The 25,462-nt window shown below is 49.7% G+C and overlaps 2 protein-coding genes across 3 annotated transcripts; one reads left to right on the top strand and one right to left on the bottom strand.

The window, feature by feature from the left end:
• Positions 1-41: 41 nt before the first annotated feature.
• Positions 42-20,758, top strand: XRCC6 (X-ray repair cross complementing 6). 2 transcript variants are annotated; one of them, XM_069099421.1, is made up of 12 exons: positions 42-211; positions 1,850-1,962; positions 7,609-7,747; positions 8,265-8,519; positions 8,982-9,165; positions 10,725-10,911; positions 12,949-13,117; positions 14,703-14,864; positions 14,952-15,081; positions 15,808-15,908; positions 17,702-17,815; positions 20,049-20,758. In XM_069099421.1, the coding sequence occupies exons 1-12, from the start codon at positions 133-135 to the stop codon at positions 20,246-20,248; spliced, it is 1,833 nt and encodes a 610-aa protein (XP_068955522.1). In that variant the 5' UTR covers positions 42-132; the 3' UTR covers positions 20,249-20,758. The 2 variants fall into 2 exon arrangements, with proteins under 2 accessions (XP_068955522.1, XP_068955523.1); XM_069099422.1 differs by lacking the exon at positions 17,702-17,815.
• SNU13 (small nuclear ribonucleoprotein 13) lies at positions 20,749-25,462 on the bottom strand. The gene is made up of 3 exons (XM_069099423.1): positions 25,287-25,462; positions 22,425-22,545; positions 20,749-21,571 (listed from the first exon to the last, which is right to left on the bottom strand). The coding sequence occupies exons 1-3, from the start codon at positions 25,287-25,289 to the stop codon at positions 21,309-21,311; spliced, it is 387 nt and encodes a 128-aa protein (XP_068955524.1). The 5' UTR covers positions 25,290-25,462; the 3' UTR covers positions 20,749-21,308.

The following is a 25,462-nucleotide window of genomic DNA, read 5'->3' as shown; positions in this document are numbered from 1 at the left end:
GGGGGGGGGGGGGGGGGGGGGGGGGGGGGGGGGGGGGGGGAATGATCCCGGCTCGTGTACGTGGGCGTCCCAGCGTGGGAGGCCGGTCCTTCGCGTGAGCTCCCCGTTCTCTTTTAAAGGCTCTCTAGCATCATGTCCGCGTGGGAGTCGTATTACCGAGGCGAGGGCGAGGAAGAAGAAGAGGAGCAGGAGGAGGGGGCTGAGGCGGAAGGTGAGGTCCGGGCCCCGTCTCCCTCCCTCAGAGCTGGCACTCGGTACCGGCGAGTCTTTTAAAATAAGGAAGAGAAAGCTCCCCGAGACATCGCTGACTGCACAGCCCGGGCGCCCAGGGCTCTTCTCCCCTCTCTTCTCGGGCCTAAGCTTGCTTTTCATAATGTGGCATCATTCGGCTTGGATCACCTCGTCCTTTTCTCTCTTTATGCCTTTGTGGTCGGCGTGTGTGTGTGTTTTTCTGGCCCAGCCTACTTGGTTTTGCTTCGCTTCACGTCTGGATTTCTGTGGTTGTCTTTGCACTTCTAAACTTGGGAAGCTTTGACCTCCCACTCCAGGGCAGCGGTTCCTACAGCTCCCCTCCTAGGCCATCCTGGCCGCCTTCTATCCCGCTTCCTCTGCCAGCCCCGGATCCCCTGCTTCATTGTCCCGACCGTGGGAAAGGATGGTGAGAATTCCTCCTGGCTTGGGTGACTCGGAGTAAGGGGCCACCAAGGAGGAAAAGTCTCACCTTGTATTTTGCCTGCTTCTTCGATGTCAATATCTTACTTTGTACCACTTTTATCTGTTTTTTTTTTTTTTTTCACGATTTGCACAATGCCTTTCCGACAAGGTTTGTAATAAATGGTGATTTGAATTGTGATAATAAAAAAAGGCCTCCCTCCTCCCCCAAAAGGGTGCAGTGACCAGAGTAGAAGGGGATTAAAACTCCAGTAAGACAGTTTTGTTATTTGTAATTCTGCCTTGGGCTCAGGCTGGACTGGTTACATCTCCTTATTAAGATTCCTTTCTACTGACCAGCAAATTGTACATCCTTAAAAAAAAAAAAGCCTCAGGCTGGACCTTGGATTCCACAAAATAAGGTTCCTTTTTACTCTACAAATCCACAAATGAGCATGTTTTTTATGGTGTCTTCTCATGGTTGCATTTGTTGTAATTCAGCTTTTCTGTCTGACTGCCACACTGGTGCCTCCAAGGAAGAAACATGATTAATGTGTAAAGTAGGTCCTGCAGGGCAAAGTCATACCCTTAGTACAGTGTAAATACTGTGTGTTCTGCTGGTGCTAAGTACTTCTGGAAGGAGGAAAGGCCCCCTCTAGGCCCCAGCCCCACCCCATGTGTAATTTCACTTCCTGAGCCCTAAAGAAAAGGCTTAGCTTAGATGATTTCTCAGGGCCTTTCTAGTCCCAGAATTGTGTGATCTTAAAAAAAAAAAATCTTCTGAACTAGAAAGACTAGGTCAAGGGATGTACAGGGAGGCATATTTCATTTTGTTCAGGGAGGAAGAACTTAGAGGCATTAGAACCACCCAAGCCTCAATCAGCAAGTATTTATCAGACACCTGCTGTGTGCCCAGGTGATGTGCTGGAGCCTCAGGAGGGCTGTGCTGTGCTCGGCTGCCTCTGGAGCGCTTAGCATCTGCAAGTGATGAGACTTGGTAGGGAGGGAAGACTAGAAGGATATTGGAAGTTACTCTCAAAGTCTTCTATCAGGGACCAGCTGTAATCCCAGGAGACATGTTATTACTGGTACTTAAGCTGGGAAGGTCTTTTTTAGTTAAAAAGTTATTTTTTAGTTATCTCAGACTTGATAGTTGCAATATAAATTCAAATTGTTTTAAAATATTTTCTCTTTATAGGAAACTCTAAGTATTCTGGACGGGACAGTTTGATTTTCTTAGTTGATGCCTCCAAGGCTATGTTTGAGCCTCAGGATGAAGATCAAGGAACTTCTTTTGACCTAACCATCCAAGTAAGGTTACCTTTTACATATAGACAAAGCTTCAACTTCAGACTGTTGTGTTTGAATTGGCTAAATTGGGCATCTGGAGCACCAGATGGCTTTTAAGTTTTTAGAATTCTGAATTTAATGAACACCCAAAAAATTCCATCTATAAAGTGGTACAGAAAAGGAGCATTATATATGAAAACACAAATCTGTTGCTTTCAAAGCAGTCCTCCTGTTTCCTTCTGAACTTTTGTTCTATTTTTAAAAAAAGTTTCAGTAACCTTCCTTTCAGGGGTGACCTTTATTACTTGATTTGTTCTTTCTTCCCTGAGGAAAAAAAAGACAGTTTGTAACAAATAAACATAGTTGAGCAAAACATATCCACTCATTTGCCAAGTCTCCAAAATTCTATGTCTTGGCATCATCCCCCCTTCTTTTCCCCCAGCCAGGTCAGGAGCCTGGAGCTGTAGTTGGGCATTGCATTGATAAATGTATTTGTTTTATTATTTGGTGCATGGGCTCTTTTTGTTTCTTTCAAGTATGATAAAATATCTACACATAGTATAGATAATAAGTTCAATTCTCTTTCTGGTATGTTCTGATGACCCTTTTTATTGGGGAATTCAGTCGTTTTTCATTTAGGAAATGTTAGATTTGACCAATTTGCCATTTTTGGTTTGCTGTTTTTTTGTCAGAAGGGAATACAGACTTCATTGTTTGAATTTTTTTACCTGTCAGATCAGCTCATGGAGGTTATAGCCCTAAATGAGGCTTCCCAGATGTTTTTCTGTGGGAAAGTTCTCATCTCTGATGTGTGTGGGGGTATTTCACCAATTTTTCTGGTTTTTCAGGTGTTCTCAGACAGTGGTGGGGGGAAGCAAGGTGTTACTACTTGGTAGCTAGCCTCAGAAGAAGCTTTGGAATCTTTGAGGATTATAACTGGTTGAAGGGAGAAAAGAGAGAGTAAAGGAAGGGGACAGCAAAAGTCCTCCTCAGGTCTTAATGCACGGTGATCGTGCCTGAAGTCCTGGCTAAAGATTGCTTTGTGAATTTCCCAGTGTCCATGGGCTCATCACACCGCTACACAGAGGCTGCTGTAGATCAGGTGAAACGCTTCAGAACCCAGAAAGTACAATGTGGACAGCTTGGTCGGGACTGCTGAGCCAGTCTCCAGGTTCTAGGGCCAATGAGACATCCTAGCTCTCTGCTGTATAGCTGTGGAAAGCAGGCTAAGGATGAATCCCTCTGGGCTTCTTGTCTGGGACTTTCTCCAAGGGGGGAATGTCAGCTAGAGCAGCAGGCCCTCCACCACCTTTTCCCCTCCCCACCTGTTGCCCACCCATCCACATTTCCCTCTTTGCCTGTCATCATTTCAGGGTTATCCACATTGGTGACCTCAGAGTCCACACCCCATGTTCTATCAGTCACCAGGTCCATCCCGTTCTCTCTCACATGGCTGCCTACATCCTCATTCTAGCCATTGTCACTTCTTAGCTTTATCTCCCAGCTTCTAGCTTCTCTCTTCCTCAGTGCATCCTCCACAGTGAAGCCAAAACAATTATCCAAAGGCACAGCCTTGACCTTGTCATTTTCCTGATTAGAAACCCCCCAGAGCTCCCCTTGGCTTCTAAAGCAACATATAAAACTCTTTGGCTTTCGAGGTCTTCCATAGCCTGGCTCATACTTCATACGACTCTCCTTCATGTACATTTCATTCTAGCCAGACTCGAAACTACCAGCTGTTAATGAAACTTGCTATCTGTGTGTTTGAAAAAATTCACCCTGACCCTTGAGATATGCCCTCCTTACCCCTCCCTGTCTTATTCTTGGGCTTCCTTCAAGGCTGGTGCTACCCCTATATTTTATTGATGTCTTTTTTTTTCTTTAGTTGTCTTCCCCTCCTCATTGAACCTCCCATTATGACACAGAGACAATCAGGTCAGCAAAAAAGCCAATGTAGTGACTGTTCTCTGACAAGGAAGACATACTGTATTTTGCCCTAGTAGCCCCAGTTCTGCTGTGAAGGGGGAGGTGTGTATTTCATTATTTGCTCTCTGGGGCCATCACTGATTTTTTTCACAACTCAGAAGTTACCTTCCTTTTTGGAATTGTTATAGTCATCACATAACATTTCTGTTGGTACTGATGATTGCATCAGTTCTTAGAGATGTTCCCACAATTCTCTCAATCCTCTGGAATATTTGTCATGTCTTACTGAGCAGTAATTTCTCATTTGTTTTGTGGTACTTAGTTTTTTCTTCCCTTCTCCAGTCTGTGGACAGCCATTGTTTCTAGTGCTTTGTTACCACAAACAATGATGTTGTAAAATGTTTTGGTATATATTGGACCTTTGTTTTCTTCTGTCCTTGACTTCCTTGGGACATATGGTGGTCAGTGGGAATGAACGATTTAGGTCCTTTTGTAATTCAGACTGTCCCAGAACAGTTAGCCCACATCCCAGCTCCAGGGAGCACGTCAGGGCTCCTGCTGATCTGGCCACAGCTGCTTCGATGTCCTCCATTCCCATCTGTGGTTATCTTTGCTATTTATTGAGTGCAGGGTGAAGCCTTGGAATTATTTTAATTTGCATTTCTTTTCCTATTAAGTATTTGGAGTATTTTTCATATGCTCTTTATAGTTTGCAGATCTTTTGGAAACTACACATCCTTTGAACATTCTTGATGCCTTGAATGTGTCTGTGTTGTGGATATCAGAACATTATCACTGACATTTGATAAAAATATTTTCTTTGCTCTAGTTTTTCTTCTAATTCTCCCTTCCTTGATTTTATTCATTCAAAAGCTTTTTAAATTTTACATAGTCAGAATTATCTTTTTTAACACTTTGATCTCTTCTCTTGTACTTGGTTAAGAATTCTCCACCTAGCTGTAGTTGTTAAAGGCTCTGGATCTTATTCTTTTCCCCCGCATTTTTTATTCTGGTGTGACTTTTTATACTCAGGTTGTGGGTCTGCTTTGAGTTTATGGAGGTATGTGGTATAAGGTGTTGGTCTAAACCTAATTTCTGCCGATCGCTTTTCCTGTTTTCCCCTCAGTTCCCATCAGACAGGGTGTCCTTCTTCAGTACCGAGCTCAGACTTTGCTATTGATTATCTGAAAGCTGATTCGTGCCCCTTGCTGATGTGTGCCCTCCCTGGTTCTTCCTTGCCTTTCCGTCCAGTAGTCACTGATCTGAAAGTTAGGTGCTTTGGGTAGCCGTTAGTGGGTACTCAGTCTAGTCTATCCCAGAGCTGATTTCGTTTTCTACAGCCTAGATGGTGCGTGCTTCACACCCTACTGTGTATACCATAGCATTTATGAAGTAGTTTCAGATCTTTAGAGGAAGATTTGTTTATCGTTTTTTTTCCTCTTTGATATGTGTATATATATATATTTATAAGTCCTAAGTGGACTACAAAATACATAAAAAAGGGACCTCAACAGAATGAATGAATCTAGCACACCTACCCCCTGGCCTGAACCTGAAGAGCAGTGGTTTGGGGGATTGCTGAAAAGTCTTAATACATTATTTCACATAAACTGGTGGGACTTGGGGTTTGCATCACAGGGTTGAGACCCCTGCCCATCAAAATAAGTTATTTCATGTACAGTGCACAAAACATGAAAAGGTAAGAGACTTTCTGTGAAGACCCCCAGAGAGCCATTTTGCATGAGGTCCACGCCTCTGAAAGGCGCAAAGGCAGGAGACGGCACCTCAGTCCTTTTTCCTCCTCTGTAGTCAGAGCTGCCTCAGCGGGCCCCTCCACCCCCTCGCTCACTTTCTCTTCTTCCTCTTCCTCCTAGGAATAGAGGTCTGGGTACTTCTGCATACATTTTTGCGTGGCCTGGAACTGATCCACACAGTCTGAGCCTTTGACTTCCTCTGTGCCGTAATGGAAACAGGAGAAGGCCAACTTGAACTGTTCTCCACAGGGACCACTGGCCATTCCCCCAAGTCATGAGCAGTTCCAGTTAATGTCTCCATTGGGCAGGATCAAACTGTGTTCTTCATAGGGATCATTTGGGTCATCTGCTACCAGCTCAGCGTTGCTTGGCTTTTCATGGTCTTCGGTCACAAATATAATCTGGTCCTTTCCTTCCTGCTGGCAGTAGGAGGCAGTAGCCTCACGGCTGAGGCCCGGTGGCTTCCGTGGCTCCGGCTCTGACCCGCTCCCCATAGATACCCATAGAGTATCTTCATAGAGAGACTGAGAATCACAGATTTGAGCAAGTTGTGTTTTTCTTGTAACCCTTGTAGGCCATTTTGGGAGTGGCACCTTCAACCTGAAAGAGCCCTATTGTCTCTGTTCCCTGGAGTTTTACTTTTGTGTAGGGTTACTCCCACCGAGAGCCGACCCAGAGGTGGACAAGAGGTCAGCTTATTCTAGAAGAGAAGGTTGATTTTAGGAATGTTGTATAGTGCTCTAAGGAAAACTTGGTGGGGAGGGGAAGAAGGAAAGAGGGTGGGTGTGTGGGTGTGTGTGTTTGTTTTCTCTTAAGAGGTATGAGTGGCTAGCCACTTGATCATCCCCTTTATACTGCTACTTTCTGTTAACCATGAGAAAATGATAAAAAAACAAACAAAAGACAAATGACCATTCTGATAGTAATAAAAGGCTCTGTGAGGACCGCTCCTGGCCTTCTGGGTACCTGGAGGAGCTTGTGACTGTGACGTTAGGTGAGTCATGGGAGGAGGGGTTCAGCACAAAGCAAATCCCATGAAAGATGGAATAGAGAACGGGTCACCCCTAGGGGCTGGAGCCCAAAGTGTTCTCCTCCTCTGGCTTCGGGCTCACAGCTTGGGTGTTCAGGGGCCTGCTACTCTAATTCTGGGAAGAGGAGCAGACAGCGCAGCCAGTCCAGGCACAGCTTAGCAGATGACCATCGAAATAACTTACATTTGCATTGTACTTTAGAGTTCTCAAAGTGAAATCTGGAGCCCATTTTCCCTCTTTTCCCCCTCCCTACACCTCCTTCCAGATCTATCGTCTTATTACATGAGTGAAGGATAATGCAGGCTCCTGGAGCTCATAGCATCAGATGGAAATCTGGGACCAGGGCCACAGCTAGAAAGCCAGGAGATTGATGGCTCTGTAATGACCATTGGAACTAGAATCTCCTGGGAGCCAGGCCCCTGCCTTTACTTTTAGTTACAGTACTCTACCCTTCCAGGAAGAGACTTTGAGCTTAGCTTGGCTTTTTGACCCATGCCACGCGGATGTTTGGTTGAGGATCATCACCACCCTTTCTCCACCTTCCATCTCATAAATAGCTACTCAAGGTGGATATTTTGCCTGATCTGCTCTGGTCTGAACTTCATTAACAGAATTGCCTGAGTAGAATGAGCTTCTCAGGAGGTGTTGGGCTCCACTTTCCCTGGAGGGCATCCAGTAAACTCTGAGTGACCACATCTCAGACTGCTATAGAAGGGCTAGACCAGCATCCCTCTGGGAGTCTGTGAAATACATAGCCTGCAGTGTCCCCAGGAACACCCAGCAAGGGAGATTCTGTTTGGAGGTTTCTTCAATGAATTGGTGTCTCTAGGTTTTGCTGCCGTCCTGCAAGCTCCATACTTTTCTCTTGGTGTCCCCAGGGCTCAGCCCCAGGCTTTGCCTGTAGTAAGGCCTAATGAGTGAGGTCATTGGTGTCCCTTCTCTGTGCTTTCCCCCAGTGCATCCAGAGCGTGTACAGCAGCAAAATCATCAGTAGTGACCGAGACCTTTTGGCCGTGGTCTTCTATGGCACTGACAAAGATAAGAATTCTGTGAATTTCAGAAATGTGTATGTTCTCCATGAGCTGGATACCCCAGGTATGAAACATTGAGACGTTTGAGGCCGTTTCTGCTCTATAGAAGAGTGTGGGCCACAGGAGCTCTGAGGGCTGACTGCTGCTGCTGTCTCTGTTTGACCTTGGCTATGTTGATGCTCTCTGGGCCTCGCCTCCCTATTCTGTAATGGATGCTTAGATGAGCTAAGGTCCCTTCTAACTGTAAATCCTACTCCCAAGTTATCCATCTCTCAACCAAGAGGGATGAAGAATAGGAATAAATTGGTATCCTGCCTTCAATAGGATTCTATCTCCCTTTTTCTAGGTTGATTCTTGAACACTTGGCTTAGGATTTAAGAGGGCCTGGGCTTGGAAAAAAGAGCCTGCCCCTTGAGAGTAGGAGGGTTGGCGGTGCCAGAGACCATGTTTGTCTTTGCCTAGCGAAATGCCCAGCAAATTGGTTAGTGCTAATAAATGCCATGAATGGTGTATATGCCCTGTTAACTCGGAGTTGCCTGCCCACTATTTGTTGATCTTTTCCTTTTGGCTCCCACACCTAGGTGCAAAGCGAATACGTGAGTTTGACCAGTTTAAAGGAGAAAAAGGAGAGGAACATTTTCGGGAGCTGATTGGCCATGGCTCTGACTATTCCCTGAGCGAGGCCCTCTGGGTCTGCGCCAACCTCTTCAGTGCAGTCCGGCTCAAGATGAGTCACAAGCGGATCATGCTGTTCACCAATGATGACAATCCCCATGGCAAAGATAGTGCCAAGGCCAGTCGGGCCAAGACCAAAGCCAGTGACCTCCGTGACACAGGTGGGTGAAGCCGCTGAGGCCCAGCCCTCCAGAGAGAGGCACTGCCCAGGGCATGGGATCTGAGTGATGGGTAGAAATGACTAATGTTGGGCAGGCACTGGTGTGCAGGGGATCAGGCGAGATGGCAGGTAAAAATCCTGCCTTTCAGGGTTGGTGGGTTTGAATGAGATACTGTTGCAGGAGGAATTTCTCAGCTGTATGATAGACATTGAGCTTGATTCTTGAGGTACCAACACAAAAAAAGGAAGTCCACCTTGGCCTCCAGGGCCTTATATTCAGCCTGTCAGTCCTGCTCTGCCCACAGGGCAGATCCTGCTAAGACTGCTTCTTTTGAGACCTCTCCTACTTAACTGCTTAATGTAGCCCTTTAGAAGACAGACTTGAGGTTTAGTAGCAGAAAAATGGGGTTATGGATGGCAGGTACTAATTTGCTTTTACCACCTCCTTCTACTCTGGTGCCAGGTATCTTCCTCGATCTTATGAACCTGAAGAAGCCTGGGGGGTTTGATGTTTCCTTATTCTACAGGGACATCATCACCCCAGCTCAGGACGAGGACCTTGGGGTTCACTTTGAGGAGTCTGGCAAGCTGGAGGACCTCCTGAGGAAGGTTCGGGCCAAGGAAACCCGGAAACGCTCTCTGGCCAGGTGAGCCCAGAAATGGCCCCAAAGGTGATCTGTCTTTGCTGGCCATTTATGGTGGGCCATCTTGTGGTTAGACTGTAGCCCTGATGTCTCTGACAAAGACATTCTTTTTGAGTCTCATGGTTTGCTGTTGCCAAGGAGGCAGAGCCCAGTCTCCTGTTGTGTTAGACCCAGCACAGACCTTTCTGATCACCTTCCCTGTTTAGGGGAACCTTTAAGGCAACCTGAAGTGGTCATTCAATTGACCAGGTTTCCCGGAAGTCTTTGCTGCCATTAGAGGTCTCTCCTCCCACCTCCCTGCTAGTATGTGCCCTTAACTGTGGGCCAGGGTTTCTAGGCATCATCTTTGGAAGGATATTGGGAAAGAGTGAAGGAGCTTCCTGGTAATTTTCCCTAAGTTGGGGGGTAGGGTTTGTTCTGAATTTCTTTGTGGCCGAGTTCATGTTTCTCCTGAACTGTCCTCCCTCTCCAAACTTTGGCCTTGAAGCAAAAAAAAAAAAAAGTGGTGGTCTGTCCCTCTCTTTTTCTTTGATAAAAGGTAGAGGTGAGGTTTGAAGGACCACAAAATGAAAAAGGTAGAGAAGGCTTGCCCTCAGGCCTTCAAATGCTGCCTCTTTGGATGTGGGTGCAGGGGCTTGGGGCACTTCTCAGTCTCTCTCCTCTAACTCTGGTCTGTGATGTTTTCACTGGAGAATCCATACCTGATAACCTAGAACTTTGAGTCAGAAGGACCCCAGGCCCTTTTGTCCAGTGCCCTCCCTCTGAAAATGAAGACTCTCCAGGTGTGATGTATTCTGTCCTGAGGGCACACAGCCCTCCAGGCTGCCAGAGAATGTTAGAATCCAGATCTCCTCTCTCTAGCACTGTAGCACCGGACTGGTTCCGAAGCTCTTTTCTTCACAGCCCAGTGAGGGGGGCACTTCAGTGTCAAACCTATTTTAGAGATGAGAAAATTGAGGTTGTGTGAACTGCCCAAAGCTCCTACGTCTCAGGATTTGAACTCAGGGCCTGGGCCTATAGTTTTGTCCTCTCCATACTGCATCATATTTCCTTGGAGCATTTTCTCCTGGGACTTGGTCCTTGATGCATGAACAAATCTGACAAGAGCCTCACTGTTCCAGGAAGTGCCATGTTTAAAGTGACTTCCCTCAAAATGCTCCCAGGAGGGCACTCTCCAAACCTGATGCAGAGCTGGTGAGTGGAATGGGACCCAGGCAGAGTTGTGAAGGAGGGCCCACGCCATTTAACCACAGATGGGTGCCACAGTACGCAGAACGCTGGGCCTGGACCCGGAAGGTCATAATTTGAATCCTGCCTCACACTTCCTAGCTGGGTGGCCCCAGGCAAGTTACTGAACCTCTGCCTGCCTCAGTTTCCTCATTTGTAAAATGGAGATCATAATGTTGTGAACCACATATACGTACATTGTTGTGAGGGTTGTTGTGAGGATCAGGTGAGATAATATTTGTAAATTAGTTTGCAAATCTTAAAATGATACCTAAGAGCTTGTTATTATTACTTTCTTTATTATTAAGTCCTTTCTGGCTGTGCTTTCTCCTCAGACTAAAGCTAAAACTGGGCAAGGATGTGGCCCTGACTGTTGGCATTTTCAATATGGTCCAGAAGGCAGTCAGGCCTTCTCCAGTCAGGCTTTACCGGGAAACAAACGAACAGGTGAAAACCAAGACCCGAACATTTAATGTAGAAACAGGCAGCCTGCTCCTGCCCAGTGACACCAAGAGGGCTCAGGTAACTCCTCGATGCTTGTGGGGGATTTGTCATGGTGGGCAGGGGTGAGGGTGGGGAAAGCCTGAAGGACAGGCAGTCAGACTTGATGGATTGTCTTTTAAGTTTATGGGCATTTATTTTCTGTTTGTCCCCCAACCCCCCAGTTTAAAAGAGAAAAAATCCTTGAAACAAACATACACAGTCAGGGGAAACAAATCCTCATATTATCCATGCCCCAGAATGTGCTTCTCCTCCTCCACCCCGAATCTGGCCCATTCCAGCTGAGCTATAAAAATGAGGTCTAGTCCCTGGGGTCATTTAGTCTCAGGTGTGGGTGTGCTGGAGAGCTACTAATCAGAGAGAGCTGGCATCTCTTCATGGGGTGTGCTGGAGCTTTTCCAATTTGATGACGAGGATCGTCAGTGTCCTCTGGTCCAACCACCTCGATCTTACTAAGGTGTCAAGCAGGGTCATTGTTTGCCTTTGTAACCCCACTGTCTGGACAGTGCCTCACACCCCCAAGCACCTAATACGTGTTTGTTGAATCAGAGATTTCAAGAGTCTCCAGTGGAGGTTGCCTCCCTGATCACTGATGTGACTCTCCCAAGTCCGTGGCCTTACTCTGCTGTGATGACTGAAACCCTCACAGAGCTCACTTGGGAGGATGAGGCCCTATTGAGTGTTTGGGGAGCAGGGCTCACTACGGGTCTGTTGGGGGAATCCCATTCTGCTCAACTCCCTCTTTTCCTCTTGTGGCTTAACATGGCCTCAAGCAGAGACTGATGATGATGGCACAGGGGCTGAGTGTGGAATAGTTGCTTCTAGTCCATCAATCTGCTTGGGGATCTTGCAGTACAAAGATGCAAGAATGTTAAATGGAATGTGTAAGAAGTGTGGGAGAGTGTCCAGGATTGGGACTAATGCAGGCTGAGACAGGAATGAATGTGGAAGGACTGGAGCACAGAGACCCAAACCAAGCATTGTTTGGATTGGTGTCAGAGGGGTCAGCATCAGCAGAAGAGGTGTGACTTCAGTCTTGGAAGAGACAAGCTTCCCAGTGGCCATCTCCCTGCTGTTTGTCTTAATTCTACAGGGGCCGTTCTTTTTCAGAGCCAGAGGTAGCAAGGAGTCTGCTCACTCGTGGCATTATTTGGGGTTTTTTTCTGCTTGATAGGATTTTGTTTTTTCCAGTTACATGTAAAGATAGTTTTCAGCACTCACTTTTCTAAGATTTTTGAGTTCCAGATTTTTGTCTCCCTTCCCAAGATGGCAGGTGATCTGATATAGGTTATGCATGTACAATCATATTAAATATATGTCCACAGTAGTCACATTGTGAAAGAAGAATCAGGACAAAAGGGAAAAGCCATGAAAAAGAAAAAACAAAGTGAAATAGTCTGCTTGGATCTGCATTCAGACTCCATAGCTCTTTTATTTGGATGTGGATGGCATTCTCCATTATGTACCTTTTGGGATGGTCTTAGACCATTGCATTGCTGAGAAGAGCTAAGTCAGTCATAGTTTGAGCTTGGCACAGTGTTGCTATGTCCAATGTTCTCCTGGTTCTGCTCACTTCACTTGGCATCAATTTATTTCCAGGATTTCTGAAGTCGTCTGCTCATCATTTCTTATGGAACAATAGTATTCCATTACAGAATGACTGTAACCTAGTCAGCCATTCGCCAATTGATGGCCATACCCACAATTTTCAATTCTTGGCCACCACAAAAAGAGCTGCTATAAATATTTTTGTACTTTTCCTTTTTTTATGATCTCTTTGGGATAGAGACCTAGAAGCACTGCTGCTGGCTCACAGGGTATGCACGGTTTTATAGCCCTTTTGGGCAGAGTTCTTGACATTATTTGGTCCTGGGTTGTTTCCCCCTGTGCCTGTGAAGCTGTTGCAGGACTTGTGCCATCATTCGCATTCTGGTTCTGGTTCTCAGCCAGAGCTAGCTGGCTAAATGAGTGTGGTTTGGGGTTTAACGATGGAGAAAGTGGCCCACCAAGCCGCAGCCTGCTTCTGGGCCTTCCTCTCTGAGGCCTCCCTTCTTTCAGATGTATGGAGGCCATCAGATTGTGATGGAGAAAGAGGAGACGGAAGAGCTGAAGAAATTTGATGAGCCAGGCTTGGTTCTGATTGGCTTCAAGCCTCTCTTTATGCTGAAGCAGCACCATTTCCTGAGGCCTTCTCTGTTTGTGTACCCAGAGGAATCCCTGGTTAATGGTGAGTGAGGGGTTGTACTGCCCACAAAGTCAGCCCCGGGAGGCTCTGGCCATTTCGGGGTCATGGGATTCCATTTTTAAATGAATAAAATAAAATAAATGGGCTTACAGAGGAAACAGTTCTATTTTTTTATTATTATTATTTTTATTTTTTTTGGAGGGCAATTGGGGTTAAGTGACTTGCCCAAAGTCACATGGCTAGTAAATGTGTCAAGTGTCTGAGGCTGGATTTGAACTCAGGTTCTCCTGACTCCAGGGCCCGTGCTCTATACACTGTGCCATCTAGCTACCTCGGATCTTTATTTTATTTTATTTTTTTTGTTGTTGTTGTTTTTTTTTTTTGGAAACCAGTTCTATTGAAATAGTGATCAGAATAGTAAAAAAGCAAGGTCATGAACTCACTGGGCAGGGCCCTGGGCTCTGCAGTGGCCAGCCACAATTCCAAGGGATTCGTGATAAAGTGTGCTTCCAGATGGAGAGGCTGTGGCTTTGGAAGCAGTGGAGGTAGGTCTTATTTGGACATGACCAGTGCAGGAACTTGTTTTATTTAATTCCCTGTGCTTGTTAACCTATTCTGTTTTCCTTTTTTTCCTCCGTGAGGATGGGGTGGGGTGGGACGAAGGCTGGTCCTTCTTTCTAATGAGTCATTAAACCTGATACCAGTGAGTTTCTTTAGCAGTGGAGGCTCCTGCTGGCATGGACACAAGGAGGGGAAACTGAGGTAAATAAGAGTCACTTTTTTCCCTGCTGGGGGAAAGCTCACCGCCCTTCTCCTGACGCTGTATAGTGACACCAGACGTCCCGACAGACCAGAACCCTGTGCCTGGCTCTGCCCAGGGGTCCTTGAGCCTTTCCAAATTGTGTGTCTTTGCACTGTTGTTGTGACTGTGAGTTGTTCTTAGTCTCCTTCATTCAGCACCACTTCACATGAGGTTTCCCAAACTACTCTTCAAAGTCATTTTGGGGGTTTCCTGACTTTGCCCTCTGTCCTGGAATACAGCTTTTAAAAAATATATCTGGGCGGCCAGGTAGCACAGCAAGTAAGAGCACCGGCTCCAGTGTTGAGAAGACCTAGAGATCGAATCCCGGGGCTCAGACACTTAGCACCCACCCAGAAACACCTGGCCGTGTAACCTTGAGCAAGTTACTTAACCTTGAGCAAGTTACTTAACCCCAATTGCTTAGGGGCAGCCAGGTGGCTCAGCGAGTAAGAGCACCGGCTCCAGTGTCGGGATGACCTGGATCAAATCTGGGCTCAGATACTCAGCACCACACCCAGAAATAACTGGTCGTGTAACCTTGAGCAAGTTACTTAACCCCAATTGCTTTAATATATATATATATAATAAGCCTGTCAGAGGTATCATCTCATTTGGTCCTTGTGACAACCCTGGGGTCGTTATGCCCATTTTGCAGGTGAGAAAACTGAGGCAGGCAGCAGGGACATACTTGCTTGGGTCCACTCAGCTATTAAGGGCCTGAGGTCAAATTTGAACTCGGGTTCTCCTGACTCCTGGCCCAGCAGCCTAGGAGCACAGCTGTGCAAACCATTCATAGTCTTGACCTTTGGGGCTCTTTCTCCCCAGGAAGTACAACACTGTTCACTGCTTTACTCACCAAGTGCCTGGAGAAGGAGGTGTTGGCGCTGTGCAGGTACACCCCCCGCCAAAGCAGCCCCCCATGCTTTGTGGCACTGGTGCCCCAGGAAGAGGAGCTAGATGCCCAGAACGTCCAGGTGACCCCTCCAGGTGAGCAGATGCACCACCTCCAGCCCCCACACACCCTGTGGCTAGTCTGGCTGGCATGCTCTGGGACCCTGCTTCTTACTCCTGCAGGCTTCCAGCTCGTCTTCCTGCCCTATGCTGATGACAAACGGAAGGTGCCCTTTACCGAGAAAGTCACCGCCAACCCAGAGCAGGTGGACAAGATGAAGGCCATTGTCCGGAAACTCCGCTTCAAGTACCGGTGAGTGTGGGCTGAGTGAGGGCCCTCACTTGAGCTAAGTTGGTTCCTTCCCCCGGTAGCCAGCCTTGCAGTGACAGACCTCCCTGGGCAGGAGTTGGAACACCTGCCCCTTGCCAACGTGCTGCCTGGTGGGTGAGCTTGGGACCCTGGGGATCCCTTGGAGGGACGTCTTCCCTGGGGCCACTTCATTTAGACTGGGCCGTTTTCTTGTCACTGGAAAAGCCACCTAACAATGAGGGAAACCCCCTGGTTCTCTTACCTTGAAGCCCCAGGGGTTGTCTCAGGAGACTTTGGTGCTCCCTCTGATGAGCAGAGACAGGAAGTGGTGGTGGCACAAGCTTGTGCTGTGTGTCAGGCCTCTGAGAAGCAGCTGCCACTGCTGCTGTGAAACAAAGTAAACATGGACAGACATCCAGGCTCAAGGGCCACCTCGGGCCCAGGAGCTGACTTTCCATCTTGGCCCCTTTAACTTCGAAGCCCATGGGAGCGGGGTGTGAAGCTGGAGCTGCCTCCACCCTTTCACACATAGGCCTCCCACCAACCCTCGACCCTGACCCTCGTGCTTCTGCCCCTTCTGTGGGTGACGGTGACTGAGCAGCCACCACAGGCACAGAAGTGGTGTTTCTGCCTACCCGGATGGGGATGGTGATGAAGGGGCGGTTAGGCTGGGTGGAGCTGGATGCCTTTGTGCATTGGGGGACTGCCCTGCTGGGCTTTGGCTTCTAGGAGCGACAGCTTTGAGAACCCTGTGCTGCAGCAGTATTTCAGAAATCTGGAGGCCTTGGCCCTGGAGAAGGAGGAGTGTGAGCATGCGCCAGACCTGACACGTAAGGCACTGGTTTCTCCCGTGTGTGGAGGCCTCAGGTGGGGAGTGATGGGTGCTTGCTCTGGGATTTCTCCATGATCAGAGGGACCTCGCGAGGGGAAGGGAGGGGCTGGGGTCCAAGGTGTTCCTCATCCTGGCTCCATTCCGGCCCTGGGGGTTCCCGACCTTGACCCTGGCCTATCTCCAGGCCTCCCCTCCAGGATGCTCATTCTGGTAAAAGAGGGTCTATGGCTACACAAACACATGGCAGCGAGGGAGGCTGGAGCATGGGACAGCAGAGATGGAGATGTTGTGTCCCCCATCAGGCCCTTCAGCACCCAGGGCAGTCCTTGTTCCTCCCTGGGCTCCCTCATGTATAAAACAAGATGATGTCTGAAGTCCTGCCCAGCTCGGGTTCGAGGTTCTCTGCTACTTGGCTGCCTTTTGCCCCTTGGGCTCTGATATAGTTCCATCTACCCTGTACGTTTGCTTATTGGCCTCCTTCTAAGAGTATGAGCTTCTTGAGGGCAGGGACTTTGGTTCTGCTCTCCTGGCCCCTCACCACATAGCACACAGTGTATGCAGTAGTCACTTAATAAGTGCTGGTTGAGTGACTACCTAAAATGGCAGCATCGGGTAGAGAGAACCATTGAATTGGACCATTCACTTTGGAGTTAGATGAGGCTTTTGACACACTGGTTCAGCTTCCCCATTTCACAGAGGAGGGAGCAGGTCCCAAGAGAATGGTCCTGGGCCCACTGCAGGGATGCAGCCTCAGCCTTGCTCACTGCTGTGCTGCCCTTGGCAGAGGGTCCAGCCAGCCGAAGGGAGAACACTGCCTCAAGAGAGAGGCCCAGACCTGACTTCCCTGGCCTTGGCTTCCTCTTCCCCATGAGAGATGCCAGTGTGTGCGTAACCTGTGATGGTGGTGAGGGTCATACCAAGTGACAGAGGACATCCTGTGCTTGGTGCTCAACCGTCCAGTTGGGCAGAGCAGGCCTGCAGGTCTAGCGCTGAGTGGAGGAGTCGGCCTTCTCAGGACCAGTTGGAGCCATCTGTGGTCACGGCCATAATGCTTTTCTATGGGGGTGACCAGAACACTAGCTGTTGCTGTCTACCCAGGGCACAGATTCACAATTGAGTCATGGAGACCTTGGGGCTACTCTAATTTGTAGCTAGGGGCTCCAGTTTGTAAAGCCCCTTGATGGGAGAAATGTCTCCCTTGGGTGGGATGGGCATTGTCTGTGCTCCCTGGGACAGACCCCAAAGTGTGAGGACTGGTCCCACCAAGCCCTGGGGCTCATGGCCCCACCCCACCCCCTGGGCAGAGGGCGGTGCTCCCCAGCAGGGGAGGAATTGGGCTTGGCAGTGACCTGAGGGATGGCCCAGCTCCCCCTTACTTTGCAGAAGGGACTCCCTTGCTTTGTCCAAGCCTGCCAAGGGGCAGCAGAAGCATCCAAACGTGGGCTTGGCACGTTACACTGTAACAGGCCAAAGGTCTGGATTCTAGTCTTGGCTCTACCACTTACCTTGGGCAAATCACAATACCTTTTCTGGCTTTTTAGTTTCCCAGTCTTTGAAATGAAGGGCTTAGACCAGTGTAGAGTGGCAGGGCAGGGTCTGGAATCGGGACCTGCACTCTCATCCTGCCCCCACCACAGTCCTCGTCACTTTGGGCAGGCCCTATCTTCCTCCTCTGTTCAGTGAGGGCATTGATGGCCAGGCCTCTGAGGCACTTCTCTGCCCTCCATCGTGGATCCTTGGGGCTCCCAGGCTATGGGTTTGTCTTCCCACCACCTCCTTCCATTCTTGTAGTGCCCAAGGTTGAAGCAATAGATCTCAGGCTGGGCAGCCTGGCAGAGGAGTTCAAGGAGCTGGTCTACCCTCCTGACTACGACCCTGAGAGGAAGGCTGTGAAGAGGAGACCAGGTGAGGTGTGGGGGTGGCTCCACACCAGGAGGGCCTGGTCTTATCAGCCCAGAGGTTAATAGAGGTGGAGGCCCCTCAGCTGAGAACCTGACAGGAAACCAGAAGGGCCAGAAGTGGCACTGCACATTGAGACCAGGAGGGATGGCTTATTGGGTAGTCAGGGTCTTGTTTGGCTCAAGTTGCCAGGCTTTGTTTTTACCCTCATGTTGCAGAGAGAAGAGGTAGTAGGTGGTCTCAGCCACTGCCTCCTCCCCCTTTCCCCCTTCTCCTGCCCCTCCCTCTCCTCCCTTTCCTCCTCTTCAAGGGACTGAGATGTGTCCTTGGCCCACCTGCCTCTCTGCTTCCCCAAAGGCTTCATGTCTCTCCTGAGCTCTGCTGCTGCTCACATGGCTGCCTTGGGGTGGGGGTATCTCCTTAGAGACTTAGGTTGTAATCACCTCACATACCATCCATGTGTCCAGAACAGAGCTCATCATTTCCCCTTCCTTCAGATTTCTCTCCAGTATTTTTGTTAGTCTTGTCAAGTGTCCCCTTCTAACGTAGCTTCGTCCCAACTGGACTTTCTTTTCTTCCTGCAGTCCTTCCCCCACAGAGCTGTCAAAATCATCTTTGAAAGCACTACTCTGATCATCTGCTTCCCCAGCTCAAAAACTTTCATTGACTCCTTTGTCTTTAGCTTCAGTGAGCCTCCACACTCTGCCTTCAGCCTCCCCTCCTTCCTCTTGCTCTCCTTCATGCCCCCTTTGTCCCAGCCAGGTCAGCTGCCTTGAATCCCACTAATGGCCTGCTCTGGGCCTCCTTGGAAGCTCACCTTGTAAACTGACCTTGCCCCTCCTCTCATGCCCACTGCCCGGTTATGTGTGGGGCTGACTATTTGCCTGTTGTGTCCCTCCCCTGGACAGTATTCCTTGGACTGTTTTTCCCCCATGTCTGTCTATTCTTAGCCCCACACTTTGCTTTGGCATGATCCGATTTCTCTCATTGGGGGAAGGCTCAGTGAGGAAGTCCCTTTACCTATACAGATTGCAGCTACTCTGCAGAGGTTTCTGCGCCACTGAGGGCTCACACAGGCAGTCTGGCCCAAAGGGGGGTAGGACTGGACCTCAGGCTGGCACCACCACCTGCAGACATCCTCAGGGCTCCTGGATGGTGTGAACACTTGGGTCACATGCTGGGCACACAGGTCCTCCCTCCCCTTCTAGCCAGACTGCTGCCACTGCCACCCCTGCCCCTCATTCTCACCTTTCAGTAAAACTGCCCTTGAGGATCCCCAGAGATCAGTGTGAGGGGGCCCCTGCCTTGCTGCAGAGAAGAACCTCATGGGATTTGGAATTTCTCTTGTATGATCCAGTAGAATCTAACCTCAAGGCACAGTCTGTTTAGCTTTTGTCTCAATCCCCAGAACCTAGTACAGTGCTTGGTGTGTAGTAGGTGCTACTTTTTAAAAGCTTTGTCTTTAATGTCTTAAAATGTTTCACTATTCTAATTTTTCTGAAAGACCAGGGGTTCTTAGGTTGGTGTCTAAGCTTGAAATAATTGCGTTTGAATTAACATGTAGCTCTTCAGTCTTATATTTCATGTTTAATTAGCACAGCTGAGAGATGCTGGCCTCAGCCAGGACCACTTGGGTTCTGTGGCCCTGGATGACTATGGGATAAGTTGGACTCACAGGCCTGGCCTTGTCCACTAGGAGTCTCCCTAGATTACCTCACATTTATGAGGCTTCATTCACATTCAGTTAAGTTTCCTTGACACCAGATTGTTCTTAATTTACCTTTTACATTCTGCCTTTTAACCCTGTCAAGTTTGTTTCTTATATTGGAGACTCCTCTCCCTTCTTTTCCTTGCGCTGTCTTTGGGAAGTGATTTTCCTCATGAGGATTCACTGATTGGTTTGCTTCTTAAATGGAGGGGGAAGGTCACTGAGGGCACACAGTAGGTGTCTTAATAGATGCTGTCAGTTGGCTCCTTGCTGCTCTAAACCCTTGAGTCTAGACATCCCCAGCTGCCATCCTAACTTAGTGGAAGACTCCCACATCAGAAGTTTCATGAAATATTCCCTGGAGGCCTTTTATTTTCCCCCACATTGCCTCCCCAGAATCTTCATCATCCCCTCAGGTCTGCTGGCACTTTCTCCTTGGCATAGAGTCTTAATGGAAATAGTTTTAATGGAAAAGGCTCCCAGCCGGGCCAATGCCAAGGTAGCATCCTTTCATTTTTTGTTTTTCCACAGACGGCAGTGGTCCTGGAGAGAAGCAGCCCAAGCTTGAGCTGTCTGAGGAGGAGCTAAAGGCCCATGTTCAAAAGGGCACCCTGGGCAAGCTCACGGTACCCATCCTCAAAGAGGCCTGCCGTGTGCACCGGCTCAAGGCCAGCAGCACCAAGAAGCAGGAGCTTTTGGACCTGCTGACGCAGCATTTCCAGGAGGCCTGATGGGCCCCAGGACCAGAGTATCAGGGCTGTTTTCTCCTCTTTTTTCATCATCTGCTTCCCCAGCTCAAAAATCAACTCCTTTGCCTCCACACTCTGCCTCCCCTCCCTGCAGATTCAGGAATCTGGACCAAACTGCCTTTCAGTCCACCTTGGCCTTCAGAAAGCCAAGGGAGTGGACAGTGGCGTCCCACCCTCAGCTGGAAGGTTCTTCCCTGGAAGCACAGAGCCAGTCTTTGACCTTTCTAGTCCCCAGGGGAGATTCCCCTCACACCCCTTTGTCTTTTGTACCCTGGGCACTCTACACCTGCAGTTAACACTCCTGGCCCATCTATGAAGATACTGAGGCTGCTGGACAGATCACCTGGGGCCAGAAGTGGCTTCTCCAAGAAGGCTGTACCTTCTAATTACGAGCCCTTGTTCAGAATTTCAGAAAAAAATGGTTACATTTGCACTTCAATTGCTGGTTGTCTTAAGGTGCATTTAAAAAATAAAATACAGTATTGTTCAAAATATTCTATTTAATCTAACATGATTTAGATTCAAGGATATATAGACAGTTATCAGGAAGTAAGATTGAGAGAATGGAAGGAGCTGACAAGAATTAGGAGACTCGAAATACCAGAAGGGTATTTCTCACAGCTGTGGGAGGGCAAATTATTCAAACTGGTCCAGCCTGCAAAGGTGAACCTTATATGATGATAAGCACCTTGGAAAATGGGCTGGTGTTGGTATATTCTTGGTAGTGGAATGTGCTGGGCTTACAAAAGGAGTATGCATAGTAGCTCTCAACTTTGGCTGGCAGCTCAGGTAGTTGTTCCTTCCCCCATCCCCCAAAGGTCAAGCTCATGAGGCTTGGGCCCAGAGAAATGAAGACAAAATGAAGCTTTGAGGTTAGGAAAAAGGAGAGAGAAAAAAAAGCCAACCAGTTCTAACAGCCATAAAAATGTTTTAACATTGAAAGTCACCTGAGAACAGTCTCTGCCCACCATGCTCTCACCACAGCCCTCCCGGGTCAGATCCCCAACAAGCCCTACAGAAGGCTGAGCCCACTGGATTGGGCTCAGACTAAGAGTCTCTCAATTGACTGTTGGACGGACTGGATCTGGGGCTTCAGCTGGGAGCCTTCCTTGATGGTGACGGAGCAGGCAATGACAGGCCGGGAGACGCCACAAGCCCGCCCCAGCGCCTGCTTGGAGCGCACAAACACGTAGGGTACGTTCTTGTCCTCACACAGCAGTGGGAGATGGAGAATGATCTCCAGGGGCTCGGCATCCGCAGCCATCACGATGAACTCAGAGATGCCTCTGTTAAGGGTCTTGGTGGCTGGGGAAGAAAAAGGGAGCTTCAAGAAGCAAGAGGCTCTCTAGGCAACCTGGCTGGATCAAAGGAGCCTTCCCACCTGGGTGGGCAGGGCCCCAGAGGAAAACCCTCTTGTAAAGGGGCCAATGGAGCATCTGGCCTACCAGGAAATCCCAGGTTCCCCAACTCTGAATGAAGAAAAGACACCTTTGTTTTCACTAGTCTCAATGAAATCTACCATTTTCTTCTGTTGTTTAAAAACACGATTCTGAGAAGGACTGGCCCATTAGCTTCATCAGATCACCACAGATTCAAAAAAGGTGAAGGCCCCAGTGATCTGTTTTACAGAAAAAGGAAGGCCCAGCAGTCCAGAGACTGGGCCACAGGAGCCAGAGCTGGATTGGGGGCGGGGGCCGCAGCAGCCTGAGACCCATTCTCTGCTACCCATTACCAGAAGGCTGACTTAACCTCTCTGGGTCTCAGTTTCATTGGCTATAAAACGGGAGGGATTAGATGAGCAAATGTCCCTTCCAGCTCCAAGGAAAATGCCAAGCTGGGCTTTGAACCCTGGGCTACAGCCTTCTTCCCTCTCTTAAGGACTAAAACGGTCTGGGTGAGAAATGCCCTATCCAGCCCTCCAAGCCTTGTCAGTGGAATCAGAAATGACAGCATGGGATGAGTCCCCACTCTCCCCACCATGGGCAGAGTTCTGAGTGTCATACCCCTCCTCAGAATGGAAGCTTTTTGAGAGCAGGGGTGACACCCCCAGAGCTTGGCCCAAATGCTCATTTCTTCCATGTGTGCCTTTCCCTCCCACCCTCTGCCCCGCCTCTCCCCAAGCAGGAAGGCCAATGGCATAGGCCTGCCAGCACCTCACCTTCATTGGCGCCCTTCCGGAGCTGCTTGTAGTTACAGGATTGCTGTACCAGGTCCAGAAGCTTTTTGGTGAGCTGGGCATCTGCCAAAGGGTAAGCTTTAGGATTCACTTCAGCCTCAGTCTGGAAAAGGGAAGGGCAGTTGGGAATCAAGGCTTCCATCAGCAACAGTTACAGTTCAAGGGCCGGGGGAAGCAAGGCAGGACCTTCTGGGCACACCTTGTGCCCAGTGTTTCCCTCCCCCACCCACCAGGGCTCCTGATGATATAATCACAGAAGCTGGCATTTCTAGAGGGTTTTCAGGTTAGCAAACCCTTCTCCTCCTGCCATGCTAGCTCTGGGCCCTGGAGAACAGTCCTTCAGCTTCCTTCATGCCACCTCCTCCAAGAAGCCCAGCCTGAGTGACCAGGTGCTAAACACATCTATTCTGTGTCAACTTTCTGTGTTTCCAGTGGGTAGAGTCAGCCCACTGTGGGCAGGGACCAATCCTCTCTTCCATTCCAGTCCCCAGCCCAGGACAAGGCCCAGCCACTAATCAGTGGGAGAGGTGCTTACTCAGAAACTGGAATCAGTTTTCCCAAATGCTCCCTGGAGAGGCAGAGGGCTGAGACTTTCTCCAAGGCTTCTCTCACCCAGTAAGGTGAGAAGACAGGCCCCAATGGAGCAATCTGGAGAACAGCACAACAGAATGAAGCATGCCCTGATGCCCAAGCACCAAAGGGACAAAAAATTGTCCTGGTGGGGAAAACGCTGGACTTGGCATCAGGAAGCAGACAGGGAGTTCAGTACCAGCTCCCCATCCAACTGAAGCAGCCCAAAAAAATTATCACCAAAGGGTGACAGCATTGAATGCCTCACCTAGAATACTAACTGCCGCGGGGGCCAAGTTTTGGGATCAGGGTGCCTTTTCACTTTCTCCTAAGGGTGACTAACTCCTGCTTACAGAGTGCTCACAGGGGCCCCTGTGGCCCAAGGAGGCCCTCCAACCTTAGACAAGAAACTCTGCCTTGATAATGGCCCCCAATCAACAGAAAGTGAAGACAAAACCTTAAATTCCTATCCTTAAGAATATGAGGAAACCAAGGCGGGGGGGGGGGGGAATGAAGGAAGCCAGGATTGTGACCCAATTCTTCTTAGGTTTGGGAGTCAGAAATGTCCTCTGCAATAATCTAGTCCAACACCTTTTTTTTTTGGTCTTTTTGGAGGGGGGAAGGCAGGGCAATTGGGGTTAAGTGACTTGCCCAAGGTCACACAGCTAGTGTAAAGTGTCTGAGGCCACATTTGAACTCAGGTCCTCCTGACTCCAGGGCCAGTGCTCTCTATCCACTGTGTCATCTAGTCACCCCAATTTTACAGGTGAGGAAACAGGCCCAGAGAAGTCATAAAAAGCACTCCTCGGTCTCAGTCCTTCCCCATCCCTTCACATTCAATTTCATTCTTTCCCCTGGAAGCCAAAACTCTCCCCCTCCCTCAGGTGGGCCAATTACCCATCTAAGCAGTACAATCTTCCTAAAGCGCAGTCTCACCAAGTTCCTTCCTACTGAAACACCTTCAGTGGATCCCTATTGCCCGAAGGACAAAAAGGTACCAGCCAAACACCAGCCAAAATCTCAGTCTCCTCCCTAGCTTCCTATCCTCAGCCCCCAAACCCAAGGCGCTGTTCACTGCACACATAATGGGCGAAGATACAATTCAATTCAACTACCAGGTCCAGATAAGGAGAGTGCCCACCCGACAGGTCCTGGCTGTGGGACCCTGGGAAAGCCAGGGAGCCTCTGTGGCCCAGCGGACACTCGAGCTTATTCTCCGTCTAGTCGGCAGCCCTAGGTGCCCACAAAGATGCCACGAGAAGACAAGCTTCTGTCTTCCAGAGCTGACTGCCCAGGGCTTGGGGACGGGATGCTGGATGGGCCTCAGTTACATTTTATCTTTATACTATGTATCTTTCTATTATATATTTATGTATCCCTGGCGTCCCTGGTCCTCCCACGTGCCAAGCAGCACAGAGGCGGGAGGGGGTGTTGGGGTCTCTACTCCGGAAACTTTAACACCTTACCCAGATGCTGGGGTTCACCAATCGCTTTTCTCCAGCAGCTTGTCGCTGGTAAACTGAGCGGCATGAATTATTACCGCCTCCATTTCACCAACCAGAAAGCTAAGGCAGAGGGAATCAGAGAGGCGTGGAGCCGGATTCTAGCCTAAGTACCCAAATACGCGGCCCCGCGCTCGATTCACACCCCCCCCCCCCCCCCCCCCCCCCTCCCCCCGGGCCACAACCCTCGCCCCCTCCCGGGGGCGGGCAGCATCCGGCCACGCTTCTCCACGGGCGCGGGCCCTACGCGCTAAACAGGGACCAAGGAAGGCCCCGCCCCCCCCCCCCCCCCCCGCTCGGGGCGCTCTGCTCTAATGCTCTTCCCGCCTCGCTCCCACGTGAGGCCGCCGAGGGAGGCTGCGCCCTTGCTCCCCGAGCCTCCACCGCACCCCGACTCTAAGAAGCGGCTCCTCCGGACTCCAAGTGGAGCTGCGCGCGGGGGGTCGGGGATCTAACGCGAAATTTCCATTTCCTCAGCCTCTGCGTTCCCCCTTCCCCCGCGGCTTCCACAAAAAGCTGCCAGCCCGGCGGTGGATACAATGTTTCCAGTTCCCAAACCTTGAGCTTCCAGCCGCCCCGCCCTCCCTTCCTCCCGGCTTCCAAACGCGGCCACTCGAGGGCGCCGCCGGATAGGACGCAATGTTTCCACTTCCCCAGGTCTGCGCCAGCTCTGAGCGTGCAGAGCCTAGGCTCAGGCCCCGCGGCCGCCGCCCGCCGTCCCCCGAGCCGCAGCATACGCATGCGGCCCGCCCTGCCGGGCCCGAACACTCACCATCCTCGCGACCCTACAGTGCGACGCCCTCCTCGGAAGAGTGCTGGGATCGCGGGAGCAAGACGAGTCCTCTCGGCTCGAAAGCTTCACGGAGGATGCCTGGAGTAGAAAAGGCCCGGCTGGGCCACCTGGGAACTAGGCTGCTGGGAAAGAGGGCGGAGCCACGCGCGGAAACC

This window comes from Petaurus breviceps, unplaced genomic scaffold, assembly GCF_028583685.1.
Source record: "Petaurus breviceps papuanus isolate PSGF00001 unplaced genomic scaffold, PetGlider_PUasm1.0 379, whole genome shotgun sequence".
In the NCBI taxonomy this organism is placed as follows: Eukaryota; Metazoa; Chordata; class Mammalia; order Diprotodontia; family Petauridae; genus Petaurus; species Petaurus breviceps.
This window is presented reverse-complemented; position numbering and strand designations above follow the sequence as displayed.

Coding starts and splice junctions, on each gene's coding strand:
- XRCC6 (XM_069099421.1), top strand. CDS start 133: ATGTCCGCGTGGGAGTCGTATTACCGAGGCGAGGGCGAGGAAGAAGAA. Junction 9,166..10,724: donor CGGAAACGCTCTCTGGCCAG/GTGAGCCCAGAA, acceptor CTTTCTCCTCAG/ACTAAAGCTAAAACTGGGCA. Junction 15,082..15,807: donor AAACTCCGCTTCAAGTACCG/GTGAGTGTGGGC, acceptor TTTGGCTTCTAG/GAGCGACAGCTTTGAGAACC.
- SNU13 (XM_069099423.1), bottom strand. Junction 21,572..22,424: donor CCGGAAGGGCGCCAATGAAG/GTGAGGTGCTGG, acceptor TTTCTTCCCCAG/CCACCAAGACCCTTAACAGA.